This window comes from Octopus sinensis, linkage group LG1 (genome assembly GCF_006345805.1).
Source record: "Octopus sinensis linkage group LG1, ASM634580v1, whole genome shotgun sequence".
Lineage (NCBI taxonomy): Eukaryota > Metazoa > Mollusca > Cephalopoda > Octopoda > Octopodidae > Octopus > Octopus sinensis.
The window spans coordinates 45020670-45035067 of NC_042997.1; the positions used below are offsets into that span (position 1 = coordinate 45020670).

Sequence of the window (14398 nt, forward strand, 5' to 3'; positions counted from 1 at the left end):
TGAGTGGATTTGGTAGATAGAAACTGAAAGAAGCCTGTCGTATATATGTATATATATATATATGTGTATGTTTGTGTGTTGTGTTTATCCCCCCAACATCGCTTGACAACCGATGCTGGTGTGTTTACGTCCCTGTAACTTAGCGGTTCGGCAAAAGAGACCGATAGAATAAGTACTGGGCTTACAAAGAATAAGTCTCGGGGCTGATTTCCTCGACTAAAGGCGGTACTCCAGCATGGCCACAGTTAAATGCCTGAAACAAGTAAATGAGTAAATGAATATTAAATATTAAATCTTCCCAACCGGTGCTGGTGTGTTCACATCCCTGTACCTTAGTGGTTTGGCAAAAATGACCAATAGAGTAAGTGCCAGGCTTAAAAAAAAAAAAAATTTAAGCACTGGGGTCGATTCATTTGACTAAAAATTCAAAGCGGTGTCCAGCATGGCCGCAGTCTCATGACTGAAACAAGTAAAAAAAAAGAAAGAAAAGAATACACCATGTTTGTAAAAAGATGGAATGTTAGTGGCTGAAAAAGATCTGCCGTAATTTCATCATGGATAATTGCATTGTGGTAGATGCATCACTGGGTGATTTCATGCAAGGTAAATACATTGTCAGTAAATCTGTTATGGCAAATTTGTTAGCAGTAAATTCCCATCATACTTTTTATCTGTAAATATTATTTGAAATGTTTATTTATGGAATAAACTTTCGGCTAAACACTACTTAAAGTGTTCATTTGAAGAATAAACATATTGCTATACACTATTTAAAGCATTAATCCACAAACCAAATACATTGTTAAATGTTTATTTTAAATGTTTATTAACAGAGTAATCTAAAGCATTCATCTGAAGAGTGAGTAAATATACTGACCATACATTAAAGTATTTATCCACAAAAGGAACACATTAGTAAATATTATAAGTAAGTATTTATCTGCAGAATAAACACATTGCTAAACAGTTCAAAGTTTTTAACAGCTGAACGTCATCAAAACATTTTTTTAAAGAATTCATTTGCAGAGTAAATATAATACATTTTATTAACAATAGGCATAGGAGTGGCTGTGTGGTAAGTAGCTTGCTTATGAACCACATGGTTCCGGGTTCAGTCCCACTGCGTGGCACCTTGGGTAAGTGTCTTCTACTATAGCCTCGGGTCAACCAAAGCCTTGTGATTGGATTTGGTAGATGGAAACTGAAAGAAGCCCGTCGTATATATGTGTATATACATATGTGTGTGTGTGTGTGTGTGTGTGTGTGTGTGTGTGTGTGTGTGTGTATGTATGTGTATCTGTGTTTGTCTCCCCAGCATCGCTTGACAACCGATGGTGGTGTGTTTATGTCCCTGTAACTTAGCAGTTCAGCAAAAGAGACTGATAGAATAAGTACTAGGCTTACAAAGGATAAGTCTTCAGGTCAATTTGCTCGACTAAAGGCGGTGCTCCAGCATGGCCACAGTCAAATGATTGAAACAAGTAAAAGAGTAATGAAAAATAAATTCAAGGATAAAAAAATTATCAGTATTACATTTACTTAATATCCTCATCACCCTTTTACATATCTGCTTTTCCATGCAGGCATGAGTTGGGCAAAACCTATTGAGGCAGTATGCTACAGATAGATGCTCTTCCTGACATCAACCCTTACTTATTAAGCTAAGTACATTTTCTCCCCACATCTTAATATGGTTGAACTACCCAGCTGCTGGACATGTTTTTTTTTATATATTCATGAGGCACAATGTCACAACTGCCCAAACACTGTCAATACGAAGACACACAAGTGCACATACACAAATATGACAAGCTTTTGTACAATTTCCATCTACCAAACTTTACCAACAAGGCATTGACCAAACTAAGGCCAGAGGAACCAAACTCCAAACCATAAAGGCAACATAAAGTTCGTAACCTTAAAATCAGCTGCTATTCTTAAGTACAAGAGCAATGCTTACAACTATTCTTCACCACCTAACTAATATCGCAGATCCATGCCTGCACTTATATACCATTTTGCCGGACTTGAGAAGAAGACCTGTCAAGCCAAGTAAAATTGCAGTCATGGCAGATACTGGTGTCATGCAAATGACATGTAAAAGCACCCATTACACTCTTGGAATGGTTGGCATTAGGAAGGGCATCCAGTTGTAGAAACCATTGCCAAATCAGACTGGAGTCAGGTGCAGCCTTCCAGCTTGCAAGCACTGGTCAAACTGTCCAACCCATGCCAGCATGGATGTTAAATGATGACACACACAAGCATGTAGTGAAAAAGATAACACTATTATAAATTGGTGGAAAGAAGAGACATTCTAAAATGACAAATTAGGAGAAATATCTCTTAAGTGATTCAGCATTTCTTGGCCTTGATATTCACTGACATTGCATTGGACTCTCATTGCACTATCTTTTACATTTTTTATTTTTCAAAGTGAAATTTCTGCAATGGTGTTGGACCCTAATGAATTGTTTAACCCATGTTAGCATAGCAGATGGACCAACCCATCTCATCGCTGAGTCTAATTACTCAACATGCAACATTACTATTATCACATTGCTTCCCACTCCGTCTCCTTTATACTGACCCCTGACGCTACTTATACCCTCTTCAATCTCCTAGCCTAATGCTATTCCTACAGCTCTGGGTTTAATGATTGACTAAAGTTACTGGGCACCACCCTGAAAGTGATGCCCCAGCATGGTCACAGCCCAATAACCGAAACCAGTAAATAGGAGTAATCAAAGCAAGTGCAATACCTTATATCCAAGGACTTGGCCATTTTGTTCAAGGAGAGGCACATCCCCCCACTGGATATCAATAGAAGAGGAAGAAACTGCTTCTCCAGTTACATTGCTTGGTCCAGATGATGGCACTGAAAGAAAAAACAATTAAAATCTGCTAATTCTGTTGACTGATTTAAGTCAAAACAGAGAGAGAGAGAGAGAGAAAGGGAAAAAGAATGTGTGCATACATACACACAAACATAAACATACACACATCTCATCTGATGCGCTAACAATTATGCTAATCCCTTGCCCCGGATTGGTAATTTACTTTAATGATTTCAAAGGAGAATAAAGGGTAAAGTTAACCCTGCAAGGATTTGAACTCAGAGCACAACACATTTTGTTTCCCGCTCTAATGATTCTGCTCTATGGATGAACTACGAAATGAGACAATGAAATGACACATACAACATAATATGTCATTTTAGCTAGCATCAACAATGCTTTATGCAAAATGTTCCCAAGCATGGATGTTACACGCTGGTGGTTAGGGCTATAGCTTTATCTAAAGCTCTGGTGAGATAATCTAAAACATAATTTAAACTGTAGACTTTTGGGCACAATAATTCAGCTGTTTGTTTTTGTATCTGGTTTGCAAGATTCTTTATGTGAACTTGTGTGTTGAAGCAAATTTTGTTGTGTCTAGAGCGAGTCATATTTTTTTAATGCCTTATTATCTAACACACTCTCCGCTTCAATTTCCACTCATTTATTATTTATATTTTGTTTTTCTTCCAAAGTTGTCATTCAACCATGTCAAGGTTGCAAAATCAATGAAAACTTTGGAAGAAAAACAAAATATAAATAAGTAAATGAGTGGAAATCGAACTGGTGAGTGTGTTGCATAATAAGGCATTAAGATAATATGACCCTCCCAAGATACAACGAAATTCAGCTGTTAGCAATCTAAATTCTTCTAAGAAAACCACCGAATTATTCAAAAAGACATTAATTATCACTTCAGATTATTTTGTCTCACTTCTGTGTTGCAATATTTACCAAAGATAAAACAATATGAAATAATACTTTACCAGACTCCATGGTTTTTTGGCTGATTACTGGACTGAAAGGACTTTTGCCAACAAAATTATAGGAATTCATCTTCACTTTGTACAGCACCCATTCATTGAGACCATTCAAAATATAGCTGTAATTATTGAAAGCATTCTCCAGAGTAACTACTGTCCAACTTTCATTTCTGCCAACAACTTTGTACCATATTTCATAGCCACGGGGTACTCCATTCCAGTCTTGCTTTGTTAATAACTGAAAACCATTTAATTAATGTGTGATTCAGTGAATAAACAGATAAAAAGCAATTTTACAGGTTTAACAGTAGTTTTGGCACCATTACCCAGAATATTTATAAAAGAGTAAAAGAGTAAAAGAATAGTGGAACTGTTGATATATTTGATCATCTTTGATTGTTTTCTTGCTTTTGAAAATCGTATAATACTAAACATATTACAGGGTTATCACAAAGAAATTTATTAATTTTAGTGTACTTTCTAAAGGGAGCTATACAAACTGTATATTATTGTAAATTGACAATTGACACTAAATAATTGCAGTACACTAGCAAAGTTACAAAAATAAAAATGATAAAGGTTATCTCTGTCTTTTTTAAGGGTATTTTTCAATTTTGCCATCCATCCAACAATATGTGTGTGAATGTGTGGGTGTGTGCATATACATACATTTTATATATACATACATATATATATACATACATACATATGTATACATACATATATATATATATATATAAACTGTACTAGGAGAAGAAGAAACGAAATGAAACGCTCAGTCTTTTTTTCTCTCCTTCTTTCTGTGTTTTTTTTCTCTCTGTGTATCTTTCTGTTGAAGAGCGTAGGCTCGACTTGTTTTATTTATATTTCCTGAGCGCCATACTAATACAATTGTTTGTTTGTTTTCCACCTGCCTTCGTCTTTTGTCTATTTTCATAAAGCTTCCCGTTATATATATATTTATATATATATATATATATATATATCTGCATTTATATATCTGTGTATGTACATATATATAAATATGCTGGACTCTCCTGTTGAAGACAATGTTGAAGATAATGATGGTGATGATGATCTTTGTAACTTTAGACACAAGGCCTGAAATTTGGGTGGGGGGGGGAGAAGGTAAGTTAACTGCATTGACCCCAGTGCTGAACTGGTACTGATTTTATTGACACCGAAAGGACAAAAAGTGAAGTCAATCTTGATGGAATCTGAAGAACCCTGACTGTAAAGAGCCAGAAGATATGACACTCAGCATTTTGTCTGACATGCTAACAATTCTCTCAGTTCACCACTGATGATAATAACAACTCACTAGATAATAAGTTCTTATTTCTAAGTACAAATCTACTGCAGATGGTTTTATTCTTTATTCTTTTATTCTTTTACTTGTTTCAGTCATTTGACTGCGGCCATGCTGGAGCACCGCCTTTAGTCGAGCAAATCGACCCCGGGACTTATTCTTTGTAAGCCCAGTACTTATTCTATCGGTCTCCTTTGCTGAACCGCTAAGTTACGGGGACGTAAACACACCAGTATCGGTTGTCAGCAATGCTACGTGGACAAACACAGACATACACACATATATATATATATACATATATACGACAGGCTTCTTTCAGTTTCCGTCTACCAAATCCACTCACAAGGCATTGGTCGGCCCGGGGTTATAGCAGAAGACACTTGCCCAAGATGCCACGCAGAACCCAGAACCATGTGGTTGGTTAGCAAGCTACTTACCACATAGCCACGCCCGTTTTTTAAAAATCTTTTTTCACTTTTTATGTTTTTGAGTCTGACGTTACATTTTCTGTGCTATAGTTTAGCTAGTTAACAGGTCTTAGAACTCATGAAGAAATTACTTGAATATGCATCCCACTGCCACTCCATATTCATCACTTACACAACTCTGTTCACCCCTTCCCTGATATCAGTCACCATTACTATGCCACCACATTTCCCTCATACCAACACTTTTTGCACCCTTCTCATTTTATCAAATAATAGCCTAACTGACCGTTTCAATTTTATGGGTTAGAGGATAAGATGAAAAATTCTTGTAAAACAACTTTGTTGATATTAAGTTAGTGTCTGGAAAATAAATTAATATGAAAATTTTGATAAAAGGTTTTAAACTCAATCACTTTAAAATGAGAAGTTTGTGTCATAAGCATAGAGGTGATCTCTGGCAGGTTGATGCCAAATGGCTCAAAGACTTAGGTTTACTGTGACAGAAAATCTGGAATGAAATATCAGATCAGCCTCCATATTTTTGATTTAATTCTATCGATATTGGTATTTGTGAAAAAAAAAAAAATATATAAACACTTTAAAAATAAATAAAAAATGTTATAAAAGGGTTACAAATTTTTTTTTTGTGTAGATCTTTATAGAAAGACTTTCTCACCATCCAGCTGATACGGAATGCTGTCTCATTGATAGCTTGAACTGTAACATTTCCAGGAGGTCTACTGGGTGGAGCAGGACTTGTTTGAAACAGTCGAGATGGCTCACTGTGGTTACTACGACCGGCAGTGTTTTCAGCTATGATGCGAAGACGATAATGTGTGTAAGGGAATAGATTCGGAATTCTCAGGGTTGTAGCATCGGGAGCAGATACGCTGTAGATTTTTTTCCATTTCTTATCTGAATTAACCTGAGCTTCAATTATCCACTGGGTAATGGAAGTTTTACCATCAAAACCTGGAGTGAATCTTAGTTGGCAAGATCTGGGATGAATGTTACTGATTCCTAAGCTGCTTGGTGCTCCAGGAGGCACTATGGCACAAAGAAAAAAAGTAAAATTAAAAGACAAAAATGTAAGCAAAATAGTGATAATAAAAGGTGAAGATTAAAATAGTGTAATCCAATAGGTATTCTTTATCTGACGATAATAATGATGTAGTATCTACATAGAGATGGCTGTGTGGTTAAGGAAGTTGCTTGTGAATAGATTTGGAACAAAGAAACTGTTACGAAATTAAACCTGTGTGTGTGTGTGTGTGTGTATGTGTGTGCGTGTGTGTGTGTGTGTGGCCTATCTTGTTGTCTCATGATAGTAAGCAAGTGAGGCGCAATGGCTCAGTGGTTAGGGCAGCAGACTCGCGGTCATAGGATCGCGGTTTCGATTCCCAGACCGGGTGTTGTGAGTGTTTATTGAGCGAAAACACCTAAAGCTCCACGAGGCTCCGGCAGGGGATGGTGGTGATCCCTGCTGTACTCTTTCACCACAACTTTCTCTCACTCTTACTTCCTGTTTCTGTTGTACCTGTACTTCAAAGGGCCGGCCTTGTCACTCTCTGTGTCACGCTGAATATCCCCGAGAACTACGTTAAGGGTATACGTGTCTGTGGAGTGCTCAGCCACTTACACGTTAATTTCACGAGCAGGCTGTTCTGTTGATTCGGATCAACCGGAACCCTCGTCGTCGTAACCGACAGAGTGTCTCTTTTAGTAAGCAAGTGTCATCTTCATACAAATAGTGTCAGTCATTTCCAGTCTTTTGTGAAAATAGGTCAAACCAAATGGAAATATTGCTGCAATTGGAAAACTTTTCAGCTGTAGAAAATTTGCTTCAGCAAAATCCATCTAATCCAATGGAAGCACCACCTTTAATCGAGCAAATCGACCCTGGGACTTATTCTTTTTTGTAAGCCCAGTACTTATTCTATCGGTCTCTTTAGTCGAACCGCTAAGTGACGGGGACGTAAACACACCAGCATTGGTTGTCAAGCAATGCTAGGGGGACAAACACAGACACACAAACACATACACACACATACACATATATATATATACATACATATATACGATAGGCTTCTTTCAGTTTCCGTCTACCAAATTCACTCACAAGGCATTGGTCGGCCCGGGGCTATAGCAGAAGACACTTGCCCAAGATGCCACGCAGTGGGACTGAACCCGCAACCATGTGGTAGGTTAGCAAGCTACTTACCACACAGCCACTATTTGTTTTAATCAAGGGACTGTGACCATGTTGGGGTACCATCTTGAATAATTTTAGTTGAATGAATCGACCCCAGTGCTTAGTTATTTTTTTTAAGCCTGATAATTTTGTATCACTTTCTTTTGTTAAACTGCAAAGTTATAAGAATGTAAATCCACTAACACCAATTCTCAAGCAGTGGTGGGGTATAATTAAAGACACAAACACTCACCCACATATATACACATACAATAGGCTTCTTTCAGTTTCCATCAACCAAATCCATTCACAAGGCTTTGGTTGGCTTAAGTCACTTGCCCATGGTGCCCACGGTTCCACATAGTGGGACTGAACCTGGAACCATGTGATTGGGAAACCACACAGCCTACATTTGTACCTAGACATAAAATCTTTTAAAACCTTAGATTAATAATAAACTCATGTATGTATGCACACCTGTGTGTATGTGTGTGTGTGTGTGTGTAAAAAGTTAAAAGTAAATGGATTCTTTATTAATTTTAATGATGAATATTCCAGAAGTGATGCTAAACAAATGAGAAATGATATAGTAATCACAAGACTTCCAATAATCTATAAAATAACGAGCTGAATTACTCTGCGTCGCCTGAGTTAATGACTCAGAGAATTAACAGTAACATCAAAAAGCTCTTTATTTAAGTTACAGTAAATCTTTTCGAAAAAAACACTCAACAAAATTTCAGACTAAGAACACTTTGTAAACCTTTTTATTTTCCTTCTTTTAAGAACATATTTTTGCTTGATATCCAAATTCCAAACATATGTAAAAAATTATACACAAATTCAAATCTTTTACATCATTTTCCAATTTCTGCTTAAACTAATCTTTACCCTAACTCAAAATTGTAATTCTAAGCCCTAATATGAAACCCTAACATTAAATGTTAATCCTTAGCTCTTACCTTAAAACTTAACTTAAGACTCTTATACTAATTTTATCCCTCAAATATATAATACTAATCCTAACATTAAATTCTAAACCCAACCCCCAACGCTAGTGCTAATTTTTGTGTGGAATCACAATCTCCTATGTTTGAAGCATATACTTCTAGAAAAAAATCCAGAACATTAAAATAGCTACCATACATAACTTTAAAATAAGGCAGGATGAAAAAGTGAGAAGAAATCGCAATTTTTAAAAACTTTTTATTTGCAGAATTGTAATGTCTGGTTACAACGTCAAAAGGGATAACATACTAAGTGATAACATTTTTCCCTTTAGAAATCTGTCTGACTTTGCAACAGATGAATGAGTGATAATAATTTTTGAAGTAATAAAAAAAAAATTGATAAGGTATTTCACTTCAATGTTGACTTGAAGCATTGTCTTTGTGAAAAGAAAAGTGATCTGGCGCTAAGTATTTAGCAGACAATAATTTCTTTATCATTTGCTCATAAATGGAAAAAAAAGGAGTACTTTGGTTACTTCTGGATAATTTCGGTCCAAACATTGTCAAATACCTGTCTATATAGATTTGTGAGTGTGTGTGTTAAAGAGAGAGAGAGAGGAAGAGAGAGAGAGAAACAAAAGAGAGAAAGACATTGAAAGTGCGTGCAGGTGTATCCCTGAATGACAGCTGTATTAATGTTACCATCCCACTGCCACTCCATATTCATCACTTACACAACTCTGTTCACCCCTTCCCTGATATCAGTCACCATCACTATGCCACCACATTTCCCTCATACCAACACTTTTTGCACCCTTCTCATTTTATCAAATAATAGCCTAACTGACCGTTTCAATTTTACGGGTTAGAGGATAAGATGAAAAATTCTTGTAAAATAACTTTGTTGATATTAAGTTAGTGTCTGGAAAATAAATTAACCCCTTACCGAATAATTATTTAAAAAATAAATGTATTTTTTCAGACATATTTTCTATATGACATATTTTTTATAATATGACATATTTTTTATAATAGACGAAGGAACTCGTTTGCTGTCGATTTTGGCGAGTCTATCTTTTGACGAGTTAACTCGCCAGAGATAGAAAAAAAATGATTTCGGTCAAAACGCATATATTCGTTTCTGCCGGGTAAGGGGTTAATATGAAAATTTTGATAAAAGGTTTTAAACTCAATCACTTTAAAATGAGAAGTTTGTGTCATAAGCATAGAGGTGATCTCTGGCAGGTTGATGCCAAATGGCTCAAAGACTTAGTTATTCAATTTCAAGGAACTAAAGCTAAAACGGACAGTTGTGAAGATCTTATAAAACAAGGCCGATTGCAACACGCATATTGTCTTAATTATAGTAAATAAATGCTATTATGTTATGACAGACATATAGTCATCTTACCTGGTGTAAATCCTGAACGAACATCTGCAGAATAGAAGGGGCCACGGCCAACTCTTGTCCGTGCAGCTACAGAAATTGTGTATACTGTCGTTGGTTTCAGTGACGGGATTTTGTAACTTAACTGCTGAGGACTAAAGGGCTTAGAATTTACATTGGTGGAATTCTTTTCAACGTACTCCAAAATATAACCTGCAATGGAAACATTGAATTCAGTCTGCATTTTAGTGTTAAGAAAAGATTTCAAACTTTTTTTTATATTTGCTGAGTCTGAAGGAAAACCAACAGGCATTTTAGTGTTAAGAAAGGATTGCAAGGATTGTGCTTTTATTTGCTAAGCGTGGAAGAGAACCAACTGGCAAGGTGAACCAGAGGTAGAGTGCAAACAAGACGGTTGGATGACATTCATGAGCTTGGTTGGTCTTGCTTGAGGATCCAAGAAGATCAATTGGAGATGGTCGCTTCTGACAGGCCTAATAGAAAGCAGGATTAAGGGCTCCGCCTGCATGATCCTCCCAGGAATAAATGGGCAAAGAAGATGAGAGGAAGTGACAGTCTGGGAGAAGGGGATAGAGCCTATGACTCACTCAAACTGGTGAGTTTGATGTCATTGATGTTCCATTTAAAATGTTACAGAAAGACACAAGCATGGAGAAGATTCTTGAGAGCCAATGTTCTGGGGATGAAGGACAGTAGTTAGTGAGAGGAGGTAGGAGTAGGACACATCAGACTAGGTGTGATGAAATGAGGCCATTATAGTAGAAAATTGAAACAACATTTATTACAAGGTGAGTGGGTAGTGTTTATACTTTGATAGTTACCCCGTAAGAGCAGTGAGTTAAAAAGAATAGGAAACAAATTAAACTACTGACTTTATGCTAACATGATCCTTAAAAAAGAGAATAAAATAAACAAGCAGATTTATGCTCAATGTGCTTTCTGGCTTCTATCTCATTATGTACTCAGAAAGACCCAAAATTAGACAAAGGGAAACTTGCCTCTATTTTTTTTTTCTTTTACATATGTAGAGATAGTAGTTGAATATATTTTCCACTACCGAATTCTACAGCTACAATGTGTGAGTGAGAGAGCACATTTCCATTACATTATGGAATTACCTTGTAAGAGCAGTTAGTCAAAGTAAATACTTCCTTTTCCATACAATATGTATTTCTGTTATATTTCATTTACAAGAATCAGCATAAAATTTTGACCCTGCCCCAATAAAAAAATAATGTTTCATTTTAGTTTAATTATTATTAATAAACATTTAAGTCTTTGTGATGTGTAAAAAAAAAAAAAAAGAAGCCTAATTCACCTACCTTGCAGGTCCCCTAGCTATGTCAATTCTTCTCAGCCAGGATATATCCATAGGAACCCTACTTACCTATGGCCAGAATCTAACAGAAAATTCCCTCAACTCACATTTCCACCATATCTGCCCTGAGTTACTGCCCCAAAGTAAAAGAAGCTCATGCTAGTCATCCTTCTGCTCACATCACCTCCCTTACTCCTCTCATTTCAGCAAGGCCCCTTGGCTCTTTGCATGATGTCACTGACCCTATACTTCCAGTTCACTCTAGTCCCGCAGTTTCATAGGTTCAGTAAAGTTTGAGACTCCAGAGATAATACTTAAACAATGAATTATGCAAATAAATTTAACACAACTAAAATTTAGCACATAAAAAGCACCATCCGAACATGGCCGATGCCAGCGCTGCCCCGACTGGCTTCTGTGCCAGTGGCACATAAAAAGCACCATCCGAACGTGGCTGTTGCCAGCGCCGCCTTGGCTGGCTTCCGTGCTGGTGGCACGTTAAAGCTCCAACCGATCGTGGCTGATGCTGGACGCCCCCTAGCACCTGTGCAGGTGGCACGTAAAAAGCACCCACTACACTCGCGGAGTGGTTGGCATTAGGAAGGGCATCCAGCTGTAGAAACTCTGCCAGATCAGACTGGAGCCTGGTGCAGCCCCTGGCTTCCCAGACCCCGGTCGAACCGTCCAACCCATGCTAGCGCAGAAAACGGACGTTAAACGATGATGATGATGATGACAACTAAGGTACATAAAGCATTGATAATAGTAGTGTCCTATAGGTATTATTTAACCCTTTTGTTACAGTATTTCTGTTGAAATACACTGTTTCCATTCATGTGAAAAACAAGGAAGAAGTTGGTAAAATAACTTTGAAAAAAAAATAGTAATATGAAATTTTCCAGGAAGTTTTTTTAATTAGGTCACTTTAACCCTTTAGCATTCAAATTATTCTGTCACAAGTAATGCTTATTTATTCACATTGTTTGAACCCTTTCATCACTGCATTTATTTTGTGATGTTCTGTGTTTCTTTCAATTAATTTTAAAGATAACAAAGAATTTATTAAAATAAGTTAAAAAGCCCCCACTACACTCACGGAGTGGTTGGCGTTAGGAAGGGCATCCAGCTGTAGAAACATTGCCAGATAAGACTGGAGCCTGGTGCAGCCTTCTGGCTTCCCAGATCCCCGGTCGAACCGTCCAACCCATGCTAGCATGGAAAGCGGACACTAAACGATGATGATGATGATGATGATGAACTTAATTATCATTAAGCTAGTGTTAGGAACATAAATTGTGACTAAGGTTTGGTGGAAGATTTTTATTCAAAACTTACAAAAAGAAGATATTTGTACTCAGAGCCAGAGCCGGTTTCGGCTGGGTTGGTAACAAAAGCGTTAAATTATCTTGTAATTTCGAGATTTTGATGAAGCAACTGTTAATTTTTTAGAATGACATTGTAGGGTAGAATTGAGAAACCAGATCTGACAAGAATATTTTGGCCAGATATGGCCAGTTTAAATACTAATGGGCTAAACCAGGAAGTTTAAATCAAGGGTAGTCTCAAACAGGTTGTTATGAAAAGGTTTAACCCTTTAGCTTTTAAACCAGCCATATCCGGCCAAAAGTATTCTGCCCGTTTTATGTTCAAACTGGCCAGATCTGGTCTCTCACACCAACCCTACAATATCGTTTTAAAAATTAACAGCTACCTCATCAAATTCTCATTGCTAAAAGATAATGCTGGATTAGTTCAAAACAAAGTGGATGAAAAAGCTTTAATTTTGGTAGAATAATGCGAACACTAATGGGTTAAAGAAACACATTCTGTCAGCTTACCTAGAAGAATACCATTTTTCTTAAGTGGTGCTTTCCATATCACTACAACGGAACGGTCTGTAACATTCTTGAAGCCAATATGCGCTACTTTATCAGGAACTAAAAAATATCGACAAGATGTACTTTCTTAGAAAAATTCAATGAAATCGTATTAAGAAAATAAAAATAGGAAAATGAGAAATTTCTTCGATATATTTAGTGAAACATTTAGAAGCAAACACATATATCATTCTTGTTCATGAAAAGGTTAAGTAACTGACTGTCTGACAAGTGAATGATAGAAATGTTTATCTTTTTATCATACCTGTGAATATGTGTTGTGTATGTTAAGAACAGAGTCAGCTTGAGCAGAAAATAAACATTAGGTTTGTAAGTTGGGGGAAATTTGAATGCCATGTGAATGCCATGTGAATGAAAGTGTTGTTCATTTACAACCATAGCAAAATGTTGTATCTAGACTAGAGTACAACACACACGCACACACATATACACATACACAATTCTTCACACAAACACATGCTCGCTCACACACACACACACACACACACACACACATATGTATATGATGGGTTTCTTTCAGTTTCTGCACAACAAATCTATTCACAATGCTTTGGTTGGTCTGAGGCTATAATGGATGCTGTGCAGTGGGACTGAACCCAAGACCTCATGGCAGGGAAGCAAACTCTTTAAACACACAACTGCACCTGCATTTAATACAAAATAATCTTTGTAACTGAGAGAAAACGGGAGCTATATGACCCTTAAAGACATTTTTGTTCATGAGATGAAATATTATAACATATAACGTGTGTGTGTGTGAATGAGTGTGTGTGTATGCATGTATATATATATATATGTATGAAAAGCAAGCCCAGTAACTGAGACACACAATCATTTAAGTGACACAAGTTTCTACTTTTAGATTTTTTTTACAAGGTGAGTGACACCCAAGAACAAAAAGCCTTTTGGACACTGTATACGTGATTTATATAAATGAGTACAAAATATATAATTTCAAGAATTATTTTAATGTTTTGTGATAGACAAAATACTTACAATCTTCCAAAGTTCTTACAGTTATAGGCACGCTTTCTGGGCCGGAACCTTTCAAAGTGTAGCTGTCAACCGTGAGTCTG

General features: G+C 36.7%; 1 protein-coding gene across 9 annotated transcripts in view; it reads right to left on the minus strand.

The window, feature by feature from the left end:
- Positions 1–14398, minus strand: part of LOC115216625 (protein sidekick-2-like) — a 676686-nt gene that overhangs the window by 124968 nt on the left and 537320 nt on the right. For all 9 annotated transcript variants that reach the window (XM_036500690.1, XM_036500685.1, XM_036500715.1 and 6 more), the window contains 6 exons: positions 14319–14398; positions 13263–13361; positions 10110–10298; positions 6234–6604; positions 3824–4058; positions 2763–2878 (listed from right to left, as the gene is read on the minus strand). The exon at positions 14319–14398 is cut by the window's right edge and continues 136 nt beyond it. In XM_036500690.1, coding sequence (XP_036356583.1) covers positions 2763–2878; positions 3824–4058; positions 6234–6604; positions 10110–10298; positions 13263–13361; positions 14319–14398 — 1090 coding nt within the window. The remainder of the gene's footprint in view (positions 1–2762; positions 2879–3823; positions 4059–6233; positions 6605–10109; positions 10299–13262; positions 13362–14318) is intronic.